The 23,736-nt window shown below is 34.9% G+C and overlaps 1 protein-coding gene across 1 annotated transcript in view; it reads left to right on the top strand.

Moving 5' to 3' along the window:
• Window positions 1–2,269: 2,269 nt before the first annotated feature.
• Window positions 2,270–23,736, top strand: part of LOC149491713 (pseudouridine-5'-phosphate glycosidase-like) — a 42,451-nt gene continuing 20,984 nt past the window's right edge. The window contains exon 1 of the mRNA XM_089717085.1: window positions 2,270–2,444. Coding sequence (XP_089573211.1) covers window positions 2,270–2,444 — 175 coding nt within the window. The remainder of the gene's footprint in view (window positions 2,445–23,736) is intronic.

Here is a 23,736-nt window from a genome sequence, read left to right on the forward strand (position 1 = left end):
AGTAAGTTAGAAGTGTAAATTGAACATTACATTTGGCATGTTTTAAGGATGGTTTAGATTAATGCAATTACATATAATTTGCCCTTTATAAACACAGTGTTAATTAGGTAAAAAAAATGCGGACTAATCAAGATTGGATGTACTGGAGGTACGAGGTCAAAGGGATATTAAGACAAGAGTTCTTGCAAGGATTGGAGGCGTTTATACAGTTTGCAGTTGGTAATCCCAGTTGTATGGATGGTAATAAGTTGAGATGTCCATGTAATCACAAGAAGTGTCGAAATAGAGCCTTCTTAGATATCGATACAATTAAACTTCATTTATGCAAAAATAGGTTCATGGAAAATTATTACGAATGGATACATCATGGTGAACCTCGAGTTTCCAGTGGGTCAGGCCACTCTATTCCGGGAAGTTTAGAAGGTCAGCCTTATCAATTTTAGTATGGTAATCAATGTAATGATATGGTAATCGATGCGAGTAGGGTAGATGTCATTGTGATAATATGGAGGAATCGTCAAACATAGCAGCACAACAATTGTTTGACATGCTAAGTATAGCTAACAGTGAACTGTGGCCTGGATGCAAGAATCATTCAGTTCTATCTGTTGTGGCACGATTACTGCACATGAAAGCGGAGCACCATTTTTCAGAAAGGTGTTACGATGATTTTGTGCAGTTAGCAAAAGAAATGTTGCATGAAGGCCATTCAATGGTTGATAATTTTTACCAGACAAAAAAATTAGTTCGGGGATTGGGACTACCCGTGGAAAAGATTGATTGTTGTCGTAATAATTTTATGATATACTGGGGCCTTGACTCGAAATTCAGAGAATGCAAGTTTTGTAATCTTCCAAGATATCAACGGCGGGGTCAAGGGACTGGTAGAGTACAAAGAGAGAAGGCTTTCAAGAAGATGTATTATTTCCCTCTTGTTCCTCGCCTTCAAAGGTTATGTGGGTCCCATATATGTATGGCACAACCCAAGAGGGGGGTGAATTGGGTTTTCTAAAAATATAAATTTTAGATTTTAAAACAAAATATAGAATTCTAAGTGCAGCGGAAAAATAGAAAACTTGTGAGAGTAAATTATGGATTAGAACTTCCTCACAATATTCTATTCATAAAAAATAGAAAGACTATGCAAAGTGCAGCTATTAATTAGAACTACTTCACAATGTCTTATTTAATATTAGAACTTCTTTATGAAGGAAAGCTATTGTATTTAGAACTTCCTCATAAAGTTTAGAAAATCATATTAGACTGTGTGAGAGACAATTATTGAAATTAGAACTGCTTCACAAAGCTTTAATCAAATTTAGAAAACTGATTAGAAATCCAAGTAGTGAAATATACTGTAAATAGAAGAATGGTTTTAAAATACCCTGAATTTTTATTTTCTAAACTTTTGAATTTTTAATAAATCAAAAATCTGAATTTGTGACGGTATGGGTTGTAAGTACCGATCAATTTCAATCTGGGCCTAAATGGTGAGTTGGGCTCAAGCCCAAAACACATTATCGGAATTACCGGGTTGAGAACCTTTAGAAATTTTGTTTAACTAGATATGGAGCCCTAACTATTAATGTAAATGTGAGTGTGGTTACTACATGAATTAATTATCTTAAAAATCTAATATTATGATTATTAACATTAATATTAAGTAAATTGAAGAAACGTTATAGAACCTAATTAAAATAATAAAAATAAATATAAGTAAAAATAAATCAAACTGATTCTGTAAATTAGGTGAGAACCCCGTAAACCAAGCAAGGTCGGGCCAAACTGTTGATTTGCACCAAACCGATTTGAATCGAACTGGAATGGCCCAGGGTTCTCTAGAACCATCTTTTCTTTCTTTTTCTTTCTTCTCCTTCTTCTTCTTCTCCCTCCAACACGTGACAGCCTCCTCTTTCCCCCTGGCATCGCGTTTCCGGCCACCGCAAGACGAGCACGAGGTGGCGGACGACGCACCGTGTGCCGCTGACTGCATTTCCAGCCTCCTCTCACGCGAACGGAGCTCTAGCGGCGCGATTGGATTGCTTCTGCAAACCGCACCTTGCTCTTCCATTCTCAGGCGAAATCTCGCCGTTCAGTCGATCTCAGGCGACCGGAAGGGTGCCAATCGACTCCTAATCACCTCTAGAGCATTTTCCTTCCATAAATTGCGACCTTACCAAAGATTTGAGGAGCAATCGTGCACGGAGCAGTGGCTGTCGGGCCCAATCCGGCCAATTAGAGGACCGATCTCACTAAACTAACACTAGAAATGGAATCCTTGGTGAATTTTGAGACGAATGGTATGATCGTTGCAAATTTCTGGGCAGTTTTGCTTTTTCCGGCCACCATGTACGGCGGCAACGGCGGCGGTCCGGCGAGGCATCAAGAGACAGAATCTTCCTCTCCTTGCGTGGATCCTAGAATCGTCACTCGAATTTCGATCGGTATGCCCTAAGTTCTATTTTCCGATTTGTGTTATAAATTTCAAATTTAAATTTATGGGTTAATTTAGTTAATTTCGAATAGAAATTTAATCGAAGGACTTTGAAATATTAGGTTGGAAGCTTGTGAATTTAATTGGAGGATTTTTAGGAGAATTCGAACTTAGGATTCACTTGTTAGAAATTGTGATTATATTAGGTTGAGTATGGAATTAAAATCACTATTCAACCTAACAAAATACATTTAATGTTGAAAATCTAGAGCATAAGTCATTTTAGAATAATTGTCATAAATCGAAACGTGAAGGACGAATCGGAATTAATTAGTTAGATAATTAGATGATCGAATCTAAATAATAGTAGTTATAAATAGTTTTGTTAAAAATGAGTTTTAACAACTTAACAATTTAATTACCATAAAGTTATTAATTTGGTCAGCTTATGATTTAACAAATAATCTTAGATGAGTATTGTTGGAACAGATTGAAAGTCGTTATATTTATAAACTTATGGTTGAGATATTTGGGTGTTAATACTGATGTTTAAGGAGGATGGGAATAAAGTTGATTGATTGCTCGACGGATGGGCTGTGTGTATTGATTAATAAATATATAATAATACTGTGTTATCTAAACAGGTGGATAGTCCAATTTTTAGGGGAGGTGCTGCCGAAATTTCGATAGAACTTAGACCAGTTTTAATTAATAACATAATTAATAAGTTTATTTAGATTAATTCTATAACTTAATACATAATAAATAGAGTGCTCTAATTATTTTATTATTACCATCATTATTCATTTAATTATTCAATTACTTATCTATTTTCATTATTATTGTTTATTATTATTATTTATCTTATCGTTGTCGTTTATTGTTAATATTATTTATTTATTTATTTGCATTTGAGTATGAATGTCTAATTGTGCATTGCATTTCGATGTTTAACTGATCAATATGTCTGCATTTAATTGCAATACTTGATTAATTGTGTTGTGATAATACTATGCTTTGTTTGCGTGGAATTGGGATGAAGTGGGTCACCATGGGTTTGTGAGGACGGTCGATAAAGCATGGATCCTGATTATGATGAATTATGAAATTGTACCGTCGGCCGGGAAAATGGGAGATCGGCGCCCCCGTGTGCACCTGATACCATGGATTATATAGAAACCACAGGATGGCCTCTCGTCGTTGCGCACCTGATAGTCTAGATCTGATCGCAGCCCGCAGGGTGGCCTCCTGTTGTGAGCGCCTGATGATCTAGATTGGATGGAGACCACCAGGTTGCCTCCTATTAGTATGGAAAAGAAAAGAGGAATGTAAAAACAATGAGAGGACTGGTCGTATGAGGATTAGACCGGTCGGCCAGGTATGGGGGATTGGCTCCCCGGGTGCACACGTTTGAGAGGATGGGCCAGGTGAGAGTACGGCTGGTCGGGGGTTTCGGTGACGCCACTGACTAATTTTCACGTGATGTGATTATGTGAAGATGTTAATAATTGTGAGTGCTGGTGATATGCCATTTGTGTGACTGGCTGCGTGAGCATATAACTAGTCGGATGACTAGATTGATATATTCATACATTTGTGTGAATGCGTGTGTTGTGCAATAAGTATTACTTCTTAGAAGGCTCATATATCTTGTTTAATTTTTCAAGAAGTAAGTTTCTCTTTAATTCAGTTAAGTTATGTTCCTTTGCCACAGGGCTAGAAGAAAATTTTCCAGTTCCATAATTATTTTACTATGTAATTATATGTATAAAAAGCTATGTATACCAAATAGTTAGTGACTCCGCAGTTGTAGAATTTACATACAATTAGTCGTATATTAACATAGACGATATAATTCTATGAGCCCATATTAAAAATGTGATGTATTGTTAATTGGGCCCGAACTATGGAATGTTGTAGTTGATAAATTTGGGCCGAGATTTAATAAAATCTTGAGGTTTATTTTCCTATAAATATGGGCTGAATGTTTAAAATTATATTGAGATAGTAAATTTTTAGTGTTTCAGGCTTACTATGAGCCTCGGGGGCCTTAAGCTTACCTAGGCCCTAGTGCCGGTTCGGCCTATGGAATCGGGTCGTGACAAAGTTGGTATCAGAGCTTAGGTTAGGGTTTTAGGACACAACTACGGAGTATAGGGAATTTCTTTATGTTGGGATCGGCTGTAACCAACATAAGGAAAGAAGCTTGGGAATTTCCTTCTTGGGGATGGTGGACGCACTGGACCCTATGAAGGAAAAATCCATACCTATTGTGTAAACCAATAGTCCGTAGAAAGAAGTAGTTGAGGATTAGAGTGAAAGCAGTAGACAATAAGATAAATCCATCGCAATACTTATAGGGGCTAGAGTTGATATCAACCCTTGGGCTAGGGAATAGAGTAATACCTGATGGTAGTGGATTGGCCTGATCACCCAGTACACTTCTTTTCAAGTGAGCTCTATTCCTATAGTGAATAGGATAGTGTAGAGAATAAATAGGTTTTTCATTTGTATGGCGGATTGATGAACTTTGGGTGATTAGGAATCGATATTTTAGTATTCAGCTCAGCTACTGAATTTCTTTAGAATTTATTCAAAAGATAATCTTTTTAATTGTTTTATTTACTTGATATTGATATTTAAATTTAAAACCCTATTTTAATTTTGAATTCAAATTGTGTTATGATAAATAATTTGAAATTGATTATTTATATAGAAAATTATTTTTGAAAGTTGTCTATTTATATATCACGGGGCCAATTGGATTAGATCATAAAATGAAATGATTACAAGGATAGTAAAATTTGAAAGAAGATTGAAAAAGAAGAATAAGACTGGTGGTGATAATATAAGTAAGTATACAGTTAGTAGTCAAGTTGAGAACATGAACGCTGGAAATGTTGGGTAGCCGATTTTGGTATAGGAGTTAAGTGGCGATTAGATTTGGAATATAGGACTATTTAATGTGTAAGAGAGAAAGATAACATTAAGAATGAACTTGAATAGTTTAAGGGTATAAGGAATAATATATGACGAGTTGTAATATATAGAGGAGTAAGTGGTAGATAAAAATGAGAGGAATTTATGAATCCCTTACTAGATTGGTTGAAAATTCTGAAGTCAAATATGAAGTTAAAGATAGGTGAGACAGGTGAGTTGAATCTGAATTTGATATAAGTTAGCACTAGATAGATGCTAATTTTAAGTTAATAGTTCCATATATGGTGCTTAACACTTAGTTAAATAAGACTAATTAAAATGTTAGCACTATGATTTGAAATTGTAATCCAGGAGGATATGGACAAAATAGTAAAGAAGTTAATAGTATATGTAAATTAGACTCTAAGGAGTTAATGAGATCGATTTGATGTGATATTTGGATGGTAAAGAGGCATTACTTTGGGACTTAAGGAATTTTATTAGTATTGATGAGTATTAGGTAAAAGGTGAATATCTAGGGCAAGTAATAAATGTTAGGTTGAAATGTTAGTGATTAGGTAAGTCATGAATAATGATGATTAGTAGTATGAAAGAAACCAATTGGACAAATAATTAATAAGAATATTTAATATCCTTAGGATGAACTAATAGCGACATTGGTGGAATGAAAAGTTATTAAAAATATAAGAGCTAGGAGAGATGAAAGGTGTTATTATGAAAGCCCATTTGATGATAAGTTTTAGGGTAACTTGAGAGATTAAGTATTAAAGAGAAATTGATGTTTAAACAGGAAAAATATTAAAAATCTTCGTAGAGGTAAGATAGCTATAGAGCACAGTGATATCCTTAGTTTAGGAACTATCTAATAGATGTACTAGTGTATGGTAAAGATGTTATGAGGAGAATAGGACTTGTATAGATAAGAACTAAGAGAGTGAGTTCAAATCGCACTGTGATACTAATAGACAACGAAAGTTACAAGACGATTTTTCTTAAAGTTTTGGATTAAAGTAGTAGTTTCTGAACTTTTGATTAAGAAAAATTTAGTAATAATATATGTAAATTAGACGAGTTAATTCTTATTATTATAAATGAATTAAATTTCAATTGTTTTGTGTTTGTAAACTATGTGTTAAGTTTTGATGAAGGAATGCCTAGTGAAAGTTTAAATTTTCAAATGAAATTATATAATCTTAAGAAAAATATTTTTTTCTTGTTAAACCCAGTTTTATTGTAAGATTTATTCAAGAAAGATTTTCTAAAGATTTCAGTAGCTGTCTGAAGATAGTAATTGGAGATTTAGGTAATAAACCCAAGTTCTTGTAAGTTTTAGCTAGGTGGCATTAAATAGGATGGTTGGGGATAGAATTACAATTAGAATACTAGAATACCTGACCCTTTTTCTTTCCTCGGTTCATATTAGCCACTCTTGAGCTGTCTCCTTCGTCTTGGAAGTAATTTCTTATGATTGTGAAACTCCCTATGTATCTATTCTTAATCTTTCCTACTATATTTCAATTCGTGGACGAATTGTCTTAAGGGGGGGGGGAGATTGAAATACCCTGAATTTTTATTTTCTAAACTTTTGAATTTTTAATAAATCAAAAATCTGAATTTGTGACGGTATGGGTTGTAAGTACCGAGCAATTTCAATCTGGGCCTAAATGGTGAGTTGGGCTCAAGCCCAAAACACATTATCGGAATTACCGGGTTGAGAACCTTTAGAAATTTTGTTTAACTAGATATTGAGCCCTAACTTTTAATGTAAATGTGAGTGTGGTTACTACATGAATTAATTATCTTAAAAATCTAATATTATGATTATTAATATTAATATTAAGTAAATTGAAGAAATGTTATAGAACCTAATTAAAATAATAAAAATAAATAAAGTAAAAATAAATCAAATCGATTCTGTAAACTAGGTGAGAACCCCGTAAACCAAGCAAGGTCGGGCCAAACTGTTGATTTGGACCAAACCGATTCGAATCGAACTGGAATGGCCCAGAGTTCTTTAGAACCATCTTTTCTTTCTTTTTCTTTCTTCTCCTTCTTCTTCTTCTCCCTCCAACACGCGACAACCTCCTCTTTTCCCCTGGCACCACGTTTTCGGCCACTGCAAGATGAGCACGAGGTGACGGACGACGCACCGTGTGCCGCTGACTACGTTTCCAGCCTCCTCTCACGCGAACGAAGCTCCAGCGGCGCGATCACTGCTTCTGCAAACCGCACCTTGCTCTTCCATTCTCAGGCGAAATCTAGCCGTTCAGTCGATCTCAGGCGACCGGAAGGGTGCCAATCGACTCCTAATCACCTCTAGAGCATTTTCCTTCCATAAATTGCGACCTTACCAAAGATTTGAGGAGCAATCGTGCACGGAGCAGTGGCTGTCGGGCCCGATCCGGCCAATTAGAGGACCAATCTCACTAAACTAACACTAGAAATGGAATCCTTGGTGAATTTTGAGATGAATGGTATGATCGTTGCAAATTTCTGGGCAGTTTTGCTTTTTCCGGCCACCATGTACGGCGGCAACGGCGGCGGTCCGGCGACACTCCGGCGAGGCATCAAGAGACAGAATCTTCCTCTCCTTGCGTGGATCCTGGAATCGTCACTTGAATTTCGATCGGTACGCCCTAAGTTCTATTTTTCGATTTGTATTATAAATTTCAAATTTAAATTTTTGGGTTAATTTAGTTGATTTTGAATAGATATTTAATCGAAGGACTTTGAAATATTAGGTTGGAAGCTTGTGAATTTAATTGGAGGATTTTTAGGAGAATTCGAACTTAGGATTCACTTGTTAGAAATTGTGATTATATTAGGTTGAGTACGTAATTAAAAATCACTATTCAACCTAACAAAATACATTTAATGTTGAAAATCTAGAGCATAAGTCATTTTGGAATAATTGTCATAAATCGAAACATGAAGGAGGAATCGGAATTAATTAGTTAGATAATTAGATGATCGAATCTAAATAAATAGTAGTTATAAATAGTTATTGTTAAAAATGAGTTTTAACAACTTAACAATTTAATTACCATAAAGTTATTAATTTGGTCAGCTTATGATTTAACAAATAATCTTAGATGAGTATTGTTGGAACAGTTTGAAAGTCCTTATATTTATAAACTTATGGTTGAGATATTTGGGTGTTAATACTGATGTTTAAGGAGGATGGGAATAAAGTTGATTGATTGCCCCACGGATGGGCTGTGTGTATTAATTGATAAATATATAATTATTGTGTTATCTAAACAAGTGGATAGTCCAATTTTTAGGGGAGGTGCTGCCGAAATTTCGATAGAACTTAGACTAGTTTTAATTAATAACATAATTAATAAGTTTATTTAGATTAATTCTATAACTTAATACATAATAAATAGAGTGCTTTAATTATTTTATTATTATCATCATTATTCATTTAATTATTCAATTACTTATCTATTTTCATTATTATTGTTTATTATTATTATTTATCTTATCGTTGTTGTTTATTGTTAATATTATTTATTTATTTATTTGCATTTGAGTATGAATGTCTAATTGTGCATTGCATTTCGATGTTTAACTGATCAATATGTCTGCATTTAATTGCAATACTTGATTAATTGTGTTGGGATAATGCTATGCTTTGTTTGTGTGGAATTGGGATAAAGTGGGTCACCATGGGTTTGTGAGGACGGTCGATAAAGCATGGATCCTGATTATGATGAATTATGAAACTGTACCGTCGGCCCAGAAAATGGGAGATCGGCGCCCCTGTGTGCACCTGATACCATAGATTATATAGAAACCACAGGATGGCCTCTCGTCGTTGCACACCTGATAGTCTAGATCTGATCGCAGCCCGCAGGGTGGCCTCCTGTTGTGAGCGCCTGATGATCTAGATTGGATGGAGACCACCGGGTTGCCTCCTGTTGGTATGGAAAAGAAAAGAGAGAATGTAAAAACAATGAGAGGACTGGTCGTGTGAGGATTAGACTGGTCGGTTAGGTATGGGGGATTGGCTCCCCGAGTGCACACGTTTGAGAAGATGGGCCAGGTGAGAGTACGGCTCGTCGGGGGTTTCGGTGATGCCACTGACTAATTTCCACGTGATGTGATTATGTGAAGATGTTAATAATTGTGAGTGCTGGTGATATGCCATTTGTGTGACTGGCTGCGTGAGCATATAACTAGTCGGATGACTAGATTGATATATTTATACATTTATGTGAATGCGTGTGTTGTGCAATAAGTATTACTTCTTAGAAGGCTCACATATCTTGTTTAATTTTTCAGGAAGTAAGTTTCTCTTTAATTCAGTTAAGTTATGTTCCTTCGCCGCAGGGCTAGAAGAAAATTTTCCAGTTCCATAATTATTTTACTATGTAATTATATGTATAAAAAGCTATGTATACCAAATAGTTAGTGACTCTGCAGTTGGAGAATTTACATACAATTAGTCGTATATTAACATAGACGATATAATTCCATGAGCCCATATTAAAAATGTGATGTATTGTTAATTGGGCCCAAACTATGGAATGTTGTAACTGATAATTTTGGGCCGAGATTTAATAAAATCTTGAGGTTTATTTTCCTATAAATATGGGTTGAATGTTTAAAATTATATTGAGATAGTAAATTTTTAATGTTTCATGCTTACTACGGGCCTCGGGGGCCTTAAGCTTACCTGGGCCTTAGTGCTGGTCCGGCCCATGAAATCGGGTCGTGACAGGTTTAGAACTTGGTATATTCACTTATCAGAATTCTAGAGTTCTAATATTCAAAGAAGATAAGACTTATTCCAGTTTTAGAACATCAGAACCATTAACAACTTTTAGCATTTCTAAAATGTAAACAGAAGTGTAAGTAAAGTACTATCAAGCAAAACTTCAGAAAATAAAAAGATCAACACAGTGATTTATAGTGGTTCGGCACTAACTCGCCTACATCCACTCCCCAAGACTCATCTTGAGATCTTTAACTATGGTATCTCTTTTCAAGGGTAAGAGACAAACCAACAGTACAACGCAATAGATCAACACCTAGATCTACCCTTTATCCCACTAGATTTTCCAAAGGTTCTAGTTAACCTCAACCCTTTCTATTTTTGGCAGAGTACATAAACTCAATTCAAGACATTAGAATCTCTCTCACAGAGAAGGTTGCTTGATAACCTCTTTCACAATAGCTTCTAACCTAAGCTATTACACAATTGTTTATCAAATAAAAACCTGTCTAAAAAAGATTACATAATCTAAATAGACAGACAGAAATGCAAATATAAGCACAGGAAAAACAGTTTTTCAGATTAGAAAATCGTTTAGAACACAGAACCGTTTTTCAAAAGTAGTTATCAAAATTCTTTTCTCTTTAAAGATAAAACGTGAAGTGTAAAGATGAAAAGAAAAAATGGGGGGTAAGAGTAAGTTTTGAGAGATAAAGATATGATCAATAGGTGAATACTCTTAAAACGAAAACTCTTTCTTCCACTTGTTCAAAGAGTGAAAACTCCTTTTTATAGAGAGATTTGTGACTCTCGTTTTTAGAAAGTGGATATTTATTTTTGAAATCAGAATATTTGCTTTCCTTATTTAGAAGATACGAAAATCCTAGTTACCAAAAAATTTGTTTTATCCTTTTGGTAAGAAAATAGGAGCCGATCTTCCTTTCCTTAAACATAAAGCTTTTCGAAAGCAATTTATTTGGAAAATATTTTTCGAAAAGATTTTACTTACTTAAAACGGAAAAGAATAAGATCTTTCTTTGTTTTAGGTAAGAGAATAAATTAAAATTCTTTAGATCTTCAAAAAGGATTTCTGAAAAAGAAAGAATACGATTTATTACCAAAATCGTTAGAGACATAATCTCTTTAATTTTAGATAATTGAATCATTTTGATTTCTTTTAAAGGAATTTCAAAAACAAAAATTTATTTTTGAAGAATCTAATTTCTGAAAAATATTTTGATGAGAGAAAGACTAGTTTATGTGCTTATAGATGAATTTTCTCTCTATCCTACAATGTATCCTAAATACCTAACCACTAGGGTCTTCGGATATCTTCACACACTATGGTCTTTGGATATCTTCACACACTATGGATTTTTGTAGGACTTGCCTTGTTCGTTTTCTTTCCATAAGAATTCTACATAAATAATATTAGCACAAATAATATAATTTAAATTTATTTATTTTGTTTTAATCATCAAAATTGAGCCAACAGGTTATATGCATCTAAGGCGACAGCTGAACACATGACATGGCATGCTTTGCATGAATATGAGGATGGTATAATGACTCATCCGTTAGACTCTGAAGCATGAAAATATTTTGATAACATTCATCCTGTGTTTGCTACTGATATGAGAAACATGAGATTGGGGCTTTGTACTGATGGGTTTCAGCCGTTTGGGCAATCAAGACAATAATATTCATCATGGCCTGTCATTGTCACACCATATAATCTACCACGTCAATGTGTATGAAAGATGAATATATGTTTTCGTGTGTTATTGTACCTAGCCCTACTAATCCGAAACACAAAATTGATGTGTTTCTGCAGCCTTTGATTGCCGAACTTAATTATTTATGGGAATATGGAGTTGAAACATTCGATATTTCGACCAATCAAAATTTCATAATGCGAGCTACTTTGCTTTGGACCATCAGTGATTTTTCAGCATTTGGAATGTTATCTGGGTGGAGTACGGGAGGCAAATTGGCTTGTCCTCATTGCATGGAAAACTCGAATGCATTTACACTAAAAAATGGAGGTAAACAATGTTGGTTTGATTGTCATCGCAAATTCTTACCAGAATCTCACCCTTAGAGGAGAAATCGACAATGCTTTAGAAAGAACACGACTATTGCTCAACCCCCTCCGCCTGTGAAGTCTGGAGCTGAAATATTACAAGAAATTGAAGATCTAGGCCTTATGAAAGTTACAGAGTTAGGTGCAGATGAGGCAAATGGAAGAATTGCAGGAATAGCGGGTGGAAAAAGCGAAGCATCTTCTGGGATTTACCATACTGGAGTTCACTTCTTATCCGTCATAACCTTGATGTGATGCACATAGAACAAAATGTGTTTGAAAATTTGTTCAACACTGTCATGAACATTGAAGGGAAAACCAAGGATAATGCAAAAGCGAGAGCAGACATGAAGGAAATTTGTCGTCGACCAAAACTCGAGCAATCTGTACTTACTGGTAAGTTTCCAAAGGCATGTTATTGTTTAGATAAACCCCAAAGGCAATTATTGTGCGAATGGGTACGATCATTAAGGTTTCCAGATGGATACTGTTCAAATATGGGTAGATGTGTGGACATGAGGAAGTACAGATTGTTTGGCATGAAAAGCCATGACTGTCATGTTTTCATGCAAAGATTGATCCCTGTGGCATTCCGGGAATTATTGCCAGGGAAAATTTGGGAAGCAATGACAGAATTGAGTCTCTTTTTCAAGGAATTAACGATGACTATTATCCGATGCGATGATATGAACCAATTAGCGCGAGAAATCCCAGTAGTGATATGCAAATTGGAGCAAATTTTTCCACCCGGCTTCTTTGATTCTATGGAGCATCTATCGGTTCATTTGCCCTTTGAATGTCGTGTAGCAGGACCGGTACAATATAGATGGATGTATCCATTTGAGAGGTGAATCACTAACATCCCATTCTAATCATTACATCATTTATTTCAACTCATACTTACATATTGGCATTGTACAATGATAGACACCTGTAGAAAATTAAAAAGAATGTGCGCAATAAGGAAAAGGTTGAGGGATCAATTTGCAATGCATATTTGGTGGAAGAAGCTTCCACCTTCTGTTCACACTACTTCGAACCACATGTTTTCACCAAGCATCGGAGAGTGCCACGTAACGATGACGGAGGAGATCGAATAGAATCTGAGTTTGAAGGAAATCTAACAATTTTCACCTATCTTGGGCGTACGATTGGTAAATAAAAAAAAGACGATTGACTGATGCAGAGATATGAGCGGCTCAAACCTATATTTTGTTGAATTGCGAAGAGATTACGCCATTTTTACAGTAAGTATACACATTGTAGACAATCTAAACCCTGTGGGGTGTAGTAAATCATACTTATACTAATTTTGTTAATTCATAAACAGGAAATATATCTATCTTTTGCTGCTTCAAAATCCAAATTTGACTGAGACTGTAGTTGATGCAAAACTGGACTCCGAATTTGCAGAATGGTTCAAATATTATGTAAGTTACGATGCAAAACTGGACTCCGAATTTGCAGAATGGTTCAAATATTATGTAAGTTACTTTCAATGCATACAACATGGAATGTACATTATTAGATCTCACTTGTGTCATTATTATTTCCCATAGGCTCGAAGCTCGAAAAGCGATATTGGTAACAGATTCATTACGGATCTAGCAAAGGGACCTCTATCGGTTGCTAATGCCTACTCCGGCTACTTTGTAAATGGTTACAAGTTTCAGACTGAGGGTTATGGGAGAAGCAGAAAGACAATGAACAACGGTGTTTGCATAAAGGGATCAAACTACAGTGACGTGTCAAACAATTTTTATGGGAAATTGGTTGAGGTTTTAGAGTTAGAATATCCAGGCCTACCACTGAAGTGCACAATCTTATTCAAATGTGAATGGTTTGATCCTATGCCAAATGTTGGCATGAAGGTTCATCCTAAGTATAATCTGGTAGATATTAATCAAAGAAGAAGATATACAAAGTATGAACCTTTTGTGTTAGCAATGCAAGTTGGATAAGTGTACTATATCCCATATCCATCGTTTAAATGAGATCGTTGCAATTGGATGGCAGTGTGTAAAATTAAGGCTAGATCAGTTGGTCACGCACTTGAAACTAAACAATCTGCTTCACTCGCAGTATCGGAGCCATTTCAAGAAGTTAGGGTTGATACACAACCGATTCAAGTTGTTGAAGATTTAACAGATAGATTGGATGATGAAAGCCGATCTTATGTTGAAATAGGAGCATCAGATGATGAAGAGAGAAGATCAAATCATCATGGGTACCTCAGAAGACGAATATGAAGAAGAGGAAGAAGATGAAGAGGAGGAGGAAGTAGATGATAATGAAGACACTTAATACTTAGAACAGTTTTATTGTTACAAATTGATAGATGTATATCTAATATTATTAATGAAGAATTTCAATGTTATTAACTTTCTTTACTCATGTTTACACATGTTCTACAATTCATATAATTGTATACATACATATCTAGGATCTGATATCTGCAGTACGGATGGCTAGAGGCAGAGTGTTTGATTCAGACGCGTCCAGCAGTGGTTCGCGTGGAGGTCGTGGCCTAGGACGCAGTACCCGTGGACGAGGAGGGACATCCCTCCTTCGTCTTCAGTTACGTCTGGGGCTTCATCCTCTACTCAGCGACTAGTACTGCCGCTATCACTTCCTTTTGCTCCTTCCTCTTTTACCCCAGTTTCTAGACTAGTACAGTCTTCACCAACTGCACAGTCACCTACTGTGCAAGGTAATCATAAATGTCATTACTATCATTTCAATTATATATTAATTATTTATCTGCATTTATAGCATTTGTCACTTCTTTTGTAGCTTCATCAGATCCACGTACCAGCCTCAGTTTGGTAGCGGGACAGTAAGTACTTATTCACTTTTTCCTCTGTACTTGGTTTTGTTTAGATTGTGATGCTTTCGTCGAATTATATTTCACTTGTGTTTTTTTTTCTCAGCATATATCCATCCTCTAGAGCATCGAGGCAAATTATGCGAATAATCAAGCTACAACTTCATAAAGAAGGATACACATGGGATGCCGTACCACAAGAGGCGAGAGACTTTTATTGGGAGGAGTTTCAGGTACGCTTTGGTTTAAGTTATATCATTCATGTTTACAATTCATCAAGATACCTTGTTTTATTGAAATTTTATTTTTCATTTTTTGTAGAAGCATTTCGTATGGGACGAGGCAATTACGGCCATGCTGAAAGTGGCCTGGGAGAAGTTATGCGCTGACCGATATGCTGACTTCACCTATAGGATGAGAAGAAGCGGTAAGAAGCAGCAGTGCGTGTCTCAAGAGATATGGGAGAGCTGGCAAAAGGCTTGGGAGGATCCTGCAATCAAGAGAAAGCGGGAGATATTTGCACAAAATAGGCACAGTGAGACTGGCAGTGATGGAGCAAGACCTTCTCGACACACAGGCGGAACAATATATGCTATAGAGACAGCTCGATTATTAGTGAGTCAACTAGTCACAGTATAAAACTGATGTTTAATGAAAGGACACTATATTAATATATCATGCATAAAAATTCATTACAGGCTGAAAAATTAGGTCGTGAGCCCACACCGATTGAGGTGTTTACATACATTCACACGAAGGACCACGATCTTAATACGTTTGTCGACAGACAGCGGTGAGTGTCAATGTAAGTAACAATGAAGAATATTTACATTTACCCTCTAGTCGTTGCGAAATGTACAAAGTTCATATAATAAAGCTTGCAACTACATTGATTAATTAATTTTTTATTTTCAGGAGAACTATACTACAGCTCGGGAGCATCTTGTTTCTTCTCAGGCTGATGAATCTGAAGCTGAGTCAAGAATTGATGAGGTAGCACTTTATCTCGAGGCTGTAGGGGGTGAGAAGAAGAGGAAGGTATATGGCGTCGGGTCTCAGGCATCACAGTTTTACTGCAGCTCAGCATCTCACGCTTCTGCAGCCAACACCACAGCCCAAGCACAGTGCCGAGGAGTTTACTGCATTACGGGCTCGTGTTGATGATCAAGAGAGACAGATTGCAGAACTTAGAGCGCATGTCATGCGGCTGTCTGGTTAGCTCGGTGCTGGTACTTCTTCCTCTGATCCTGTGCCTGCTACAAATCAAAATGTTTCGACATCTCAGCAGCAGCCACTACCGTCTCCTGAGCCCGATGCTGCGGACGATACCTTGGTCACTTCTCCTGGCGATTCGACATTGGATCGTGCAGATGACCAACTGCATAGATTTGATTTTGGCCTTTTTAGTTTTCCAGCTGTTTTTTGAAATTTTGTTCAGTACATTAACTACATTAACAATTACATTTTTATATTATTTTTGAATTGCATTTGTGATATATATATATGCCAATTTTCACATGTGCAAAAAAATTATGGTTTTATAATAATATTTATTTTTTCTTTTTTTTTTTTGTATTTTGTGATGGATTTGCGACCGAACTGCTACCAAAAATAATAACTTTAAATTTAAAATTTGCGACCGCATTTCATAATTGCGACAGACTTTTCTGCGACCAATTTGCGACAGCGTTTCGAAAGGAAATTACGACCAAAAATTTGTGACCGATTTTTTATTTTTGCGACGAGCACTTTGCAACCGATTGTTGTCGGTCGCAAATCGGTCCGCTAAACAAACTTAGCAACCGATTTCTGCGTTTTGCGATCGATTCGTCGGTCGCAAAATGCCATTTTTTGTAGTGATATATATAATATTTGAAATTCCTATACATGTAAAAAAATTATGATTTATTGTATTATAATTGGAATATTGAAATTTCCATGTGAGGAGGCGATTATTTTTCCAACCTTTAAATAAAAGGAAAGATGAAGCGGAACAGGCTTGATTGATTTTATTTCTAAAAAAAAAAAAAGTTCTTACATTAGTAAGAGTTGTGGGTCTCGTATATGTATGGCACAATCCAAGAGGGGGGTGAATTGGGTTTTCTAAAAATATAAATTTTAGCTTTTAAAAAAACAAAGTATAGAATTCGAAGTGCAGCGGAAAAATAAAGAACTTGTGAGAATAAATTATGATAGAACTTCCTCACAATGTTCTACACAGGAAAAATAGAAAGACTATGCAAAGTGCAGTTACTAATTAGAACTGTTTCACAATGTCTTATTCAATATCAGAACTGCTTTATGACGGAAAGCTATTGTAATTAGAATTTCCTCATAAAGTTTAAAAAATCATATGAGACTGGGTGAGAGACAGTTATTGAAATTAGAACTGCTTTACAAAGCTTTAATCTAGTTTAGAAAACTGATTAGAAATCCAAGTAGTGAAATATACTGTAAATAGATGAACGGTTTAGAACTTGATATATTCACTTATCAGAATTCCAGAATTCTAATATTCAGAAAAGATAAGTTTATTTCAGTTTTAGAACATCAAAATCATTAACAATTTTAGCATTTCTAGAATATAAATAGAAGTGTGAGTAAAGTAGTATCAAGCAAAATTTCAGAAATTAAAAAGATCAACACAGTGATTTATAGTGGTTCGGCACTAACTCGCCTACATCCACTCCCCAAGACTCATCTTGAGATCCTCAACTCTGTTATCTCTTTTCAAGGGTAAGAGACAACCAACAGTACAAGGCAATAGATCAACACCTAGATCTACCCTTTATCCCACTAGATTTTCCAAACGTTCTAGTTAACCTCAACCCTTTCTTTTTTTGGCAGAGTACAGAAACTCTATTCAAGACATTAGAATCTCTCTCACGGAGAAGGTTGCTTGATAACCTCTTTCACAATAACTTCTCACCTAAGCTATTACACAATTGTTTATCAAATAAAAACATGTCTACTAAGATTACAGAATCTAAATAGACAGACAGAAATGCAAATATAAGCACTGGAAAAATAGTTTTTCAGATTAGAAAATCGATTAGAAAACAGAATTGTTTTTCAAAGTAATTGTTATAAAAATTCTTTTCTCTTTTAAAGATAAAAACGGTAAAGTATAAAGATGAAAAGAAATAAAGGGGGTAGAGAGTAAGTTTTGAGAGATAAAAGATATGATCAATAGGTGAATACTCTTAAAAACGAAAACTCTTTCTTCCACTATTTTCAAGAATGAAAACGCCTTTTTTTATAAAAAGGTCTGTGACTCTCGTTTTTAGAAAGTGGATATTTCTTTTTCAAATCAGAATATTTGCTTTCCCTATTTAGAAGATATGGAAATCTTAGTTACCAAAAAATCGTTTTATCCTTTTGGTAAGAAAATAGGAGACGATCTTTCTTTCCTTAAACATAAAGATTTCGAAAACAATTATTTGAAAAAGATATTTTTCGAAAAGATTCTACTTACTAAAACGAAAAAATAAGATCTTCCTTCGTTTTAGGTAAGAAAATAAATTAAAATTCTTAGATCTTCAAAGAGGATTCTGTTTCCGAAGAAGAAGTGCATTAGATTTATTTTTATTACCAAAAAATCGTTAGAGACATAATCTCTTAATTTTAGGTAATTTGAACATTTCGATTTCTTTTAAAGGAATTTCGAAAACAACTTTTTGACGAAAAGATTTATTTTAAAGAATCTATTTTTCGAAAAATAATTTGATGAGAGAAAATTTGTTTTTGTGCTTTATAATTGAATTTTCTCTCTATCCTACAATGAATCCTAAAGATCTAACCATCAGGGTCTTCGGATGTCTTCATACACTTTGGATTTGTAGGACTTGCCTTGTTCGTATATTACTTTCCATATGTATTCTGCATAAAATATTATTAGCACAAATAATATAATTTAAATTTATTTGTTTTGTTTTAATCATCAAATTCTGAGATTAGAATTTGACCCTTGAGCCAACAATCTCCCCCTTTTTGATGATGACAAAACCAATAAATTTAGCAAACATAAAAACATATGCTCCCCCTAAATTTTATGCATAAAAGAATATAAGTTCTAAGCATGCCAAATGATCTTAATATGAAGCGAATTTAGAACATGTATTATGCTCCCCCTGAATAGATGCAATAAAACTATTTGTGAGATTTAGAGCTAGGGAGACATTTTAGAAAATGATTTAGAACTAGCAAAGATAGACAAGATATTCTAAGTTCTAATGATCAGAGCATAAGGTCAAAGCAAAAGAATAGAATAGAAACTGATATTAGGAATAGAACAAAAGATCTTAAGTCCAACCTGTAGAGCAGATGTTAGAATAAGAATCTAAGTTCTAAAACACTCAGTTCATCATTTAAAATATATAGCTCGCCAAATAGAATATATAGATAAACAACACAGATTAGAAAATAGTAAACACTAAGATATAAGTACTTTGGTTACCACATAGCCGAGTACGTAGCAAAATATCACCAAAATATCCTGCGTTCTCCCCCTTTTTGTCATCATACAAAAGGGTTAGAAGAGATCAGAGCATAATAAAAGAAATATAAACAGAATTCAAACAATATATCCTACACAGGAAAAAAAATTGTTCACAACACAAAAATTAGAGAGGCTTGGGATCAGTTCTAAGTCTCTTAGAACTTCTTAGATTCTGAGCTGGAGCAGTTTCAGAAGAACTTTCTGGCCGTTTAGAAGAAGGGTGCAATGGAGGCTTTCTTCCATGAGTCTTATGTTTACCCGCAGTGTGCTTGACTTTCTTTGGTTTCTCTGAGGTAGGAGTGTAGGGTGTCCCTTTAACTTTCAGAGTAGCTAACTTCCTTTCATCGACATCTTTCATTCTTTCCAAGGACTCAATGAGAGACTGATTTTGTTCAATCACAGTCTTGTAATGCTTTATTGCCTCATCGAGCTCCTTATTATGCTCTTCTATAAGCTCTCTTTCCATTCTTCCTAGCATAGCTTCCCTAATCCTTTGAGCTGATAAGAACTCAGATTCTTTTTCGTTTTTACCTCAGTTGACTTTTCTTCACCACTTAATTCCAGTTTTTCTGTCTCAGCATCACTGATTTCTTCTACTTTCTTTCCTTTTTCAACCTTTTCAGACCCCTTTTTCTGATTATGCTTCCTTCTCAGCTATTTTCTCTTTTTCTGTCTCTTCCTTCTTTTCCTCTTCTAATTTCTTTTCTTCTTCTTTCATTTCCTTTGTCTTTTCTTCCTTCTTTGTTTCTCCCAATTAGCTTTTCCTTTCTCTTCTTTCTTCTTCTTTTTCTCAGCCTCTTCTTTTCCTTTCTTTTCTTTCTCAACTTCTTCTTTTTCTTTCTTTTCTTTCTCAGCTTCTTCTTTTTCTTTCTCTTCTTTCTCTTTTTCTTCTTCACCTTCTTCATCTTCATTTTTAACGACCCACTGTCTAGCTTTGAAACATTATAGCCATCACTTTCCTTTAAATCAACATCCAGAAATTCAAACACTGGTGTAAGTACCACTCCATAGGGCAGTTTCTTAGGGTTATTCTGAATTTTGTCAAAGATGGTATGACATAGGTTGAAAGGTTTCTTCTCAACTATATGCCCACATAATGCACAACTCAACCTGATTCACATATGTAAGTGAAGCACTTTTGGGATAAATATAATGCACAATAAGTTTGTATAGTCATTTCATGCTATCTGTCAAATTTGAGCATTCAATAGTGCCCTGTTGTCTGCAGAACCCCTTTTTACAATTTTCTTCACAAACTCTTCCTTTTTGTACTCACTAACCCTAGAAATATCCTTAATCTTCGTTTCCCTAGACCCAGTGTTTGGCAAATTAAAAATCTTGCTCAAGTCAGCATAAGACAACGCTTTGATTTCACCCTTAAGCTTTACTGAAATCGACTCTGTTCCACTAACCTTAAGAGAACCGTAAAAATCTTTGACTAAACTCTCATAACACAGTCTGTTCAATGACAGAAAACCCATCCAATCTTGAAACTCAAAGAGTTCCTTGAAATCAAACTCATTACTACCAAAAAATTTCCAGTCAATGACATATGAATGCATGAGAGGATATGGTGAAAGGATAGATTTACCTTTGTCGCGAGCCCTAGCTACTTGTTTCTTTGAAGTAGCAGTTTCCACTTTTTCTTCCTTTGGTTCCTCATCTGGCTTTTTCTGTTTTGACTCCTTTTGCTCATATTTCTTTGATAGTCTTTTTTAGGAGTTGGAGTCCTTGCTCAGTTAAAGAATTGGATGAGGAGGTGGAACTTGATTCGGCCATTGTTGAGGTTTTTGAACAAAGAACAACTTAGGGTTTCGTTAGCAAGAGAGCAAGGGAAGGAGTATGGAGCAGTTAATAGAGAGACAAGAACGTTTAAGTAGCGAAAAAAAAAAAGAAATCGAAAATAAAGGACAATCTTTAGGGAAATTCAAAATGACAAATAAAATAAAAATAAAACCGCTAAAACTAAGGATACAAAACATTATAAAACAAACACACACAATAAATTAACTGTTTTCGGATTTGGTCTAAAGCAAGATTCTGATAGTGACATTAGAAAGTCATATCAGAGCAATATGCGTTTCTTTTTAGACAAAAATGTTTTTCACACATGTATAAAATAACATTAGAACATAGCAGGTCTTTCATTTTCGAATATAGAAAGCAGTTTAGAACATACTTACAGAGTTCTAAAGTTATGAGTTTAGAACCAACATACCAAGTTCTCTTCTAATTAAGCAGAATTGACTTTCATTCAAAGGTTTAGTAAAGATATCTGCCAATTGCTTTTTTCTAGGAATGAACTCAATTACTATGTCACCTTTTTGTACATGATCACGTATAAGTGATGTCTGAGTTCTATGTGCTTGGTTCTAGAATGCTGAAGTGGATTTTTAAATAAATTGATGGCGCTTATGTTGTCACACTTAATTGGCACTGTTTCTAATTTCAGTCCATAGTCTACCAACTGTTGTTTGATCCATAAAACTTGTGCAACACAACTTCCAACAGCAACATATTCCGCTTCTGCAGTAGAAAGAGCAACAGATGTCTGTTTCTTGCTAAACCATGATACAAGGGCGCTGCCTAGAAATTGGCAAGTTCCAGACGTGCTTTTTCTATCTATTCTACTTCTTGCAAAATCAGAATCACTATACCCAACAAGATCAAATGTGTCACCTTTAGAATACCACAGACCCAGATTAGAACTTCCACGAAGATATCTTAAAATTCTTTTTACAGCAATTAAATGAGATTCTTTGGGACACGATTGAAATCTAGCACATAGACAAACACTAAAATGTATGTCTGGTCTGCTTGCCATTAGATATAGTAAAGAACCAATCATACTTCTAAATAATTTAATATCCACATCCTTACCCTTTTCATCTTTTTCTAATTTGAGGATGGACTCATTAGTGTACTACATACCTTGGCATTTTCCATTTTGAATCATTTCAACAATTCTCTAGTATATTTTTCCTGACTTATGAAAATTCCATTTTCACATTATTTGATTTGAAGTCCAAGGAAGAAGTTTAACTCTCCCATCATACTCATTTCAAACTCACCCTACATAATCTTAGAAAATTCCTTACAAAGAAGATTATTAGTAGATCCAAAGATTATGTCATCAATATAAATTTGTACAACTAGAATGTCATGTGCTTTATTTTTGATAAATAGTGTTGTATCAACCTTTCCTCTTGAAAAACCATTTCCTAATAGAAACTTACTCAATCTTTCATACCAAGCTCTAGGAGCTTGCTTCAAACCATAAAGAGTTTTAGTAAGTTTGTAAACATGATTAGGTTTTATCAAAAATTTCAAAACCAGGAGGTTGTTCTACATACACTTCTTCATTTAGAAAACCATTTAAAAAAGCACTCTTCACATCCATTTGATACAACATGAAGTTTTTAAAACATGCAAATGCATAAAGCATTCTAATGGCCTCCAGTCTAGCAACCGAGGCAAAGGTCTCATCAAAATCGATGCCTTCCTCTTGGTTGTACCCTTGAGCCACTAATCTTGCTTTATTTCTCACAACATTACCTTGTTCATCAAGCTTATTTCTAAACACCCATTTTGTTCCAATAACAAAATGGTTTTAAGTCTAGAAACAAGTCTCCACACTTGGTTTATCTCAAATTGATTTAGCTCTTCTTGCATAGCAAGAATCCAACTTTCATCATTTTGAGCATCTTCTAAATTTTTAGGTTCTAATTGAGAAACGAAGCAACATTACCGAAATATCTTTTATATTGAGCTCTAGTCATCATCCTTTCTGAGGGATTATCCATAATGTCTTCCTGGGGATGATACTTATGAAAATCGCCATTCTTTTGGTAATTGAGAATCTTCATTTTCTGTTTTTGGCATTTGACTTTCAACTAGATTCTGATCTTCATGTTCAACTTCTGGTTCAGCCTGATTATCAGTGTTTCTGCTCACTTTCTGGCTATTCTAGTTGTTCTGATTGTTCATTCTGCTTTTCATGATTAAAATCTACAACATCATCACTTTCTAATGTTCTAGATGTAGAGTTAGATTCATCAAACACAACATGAATAGATTCTTCTACAGCTAGAGTCTTTTGTTAAATAGTCTATATGCTTTACTATTACTAGAATATCCCAGAAAAATACCTTTATAAGATTTAGCATCAAATTTAGCAAGATGATTTTTCTTGTTATCTAGAATAAAGCATTTGCACCCAAAAATGTGAAAATAACCA

The sequence above is a fragment of the Jatropha curcas genome, unplaced genomic scaffold (assembly GCF_041381405.1).
Source record: "Jatropha curcas cultivar XTBG-Jc1 unplaced genomic scaffold, XTBG_Jcur_1.0 HiC_scaffold_813_pilon, whole genome shotgun sequence".
NCBI classification, from domain to species: domain Eukaryota; kingdom Viridiplantae; phylum Streptophyta; class Magnoliopsida; order Malpighiales; family Euphorbiaceae; genus Jatropha; species Jatropha curcas.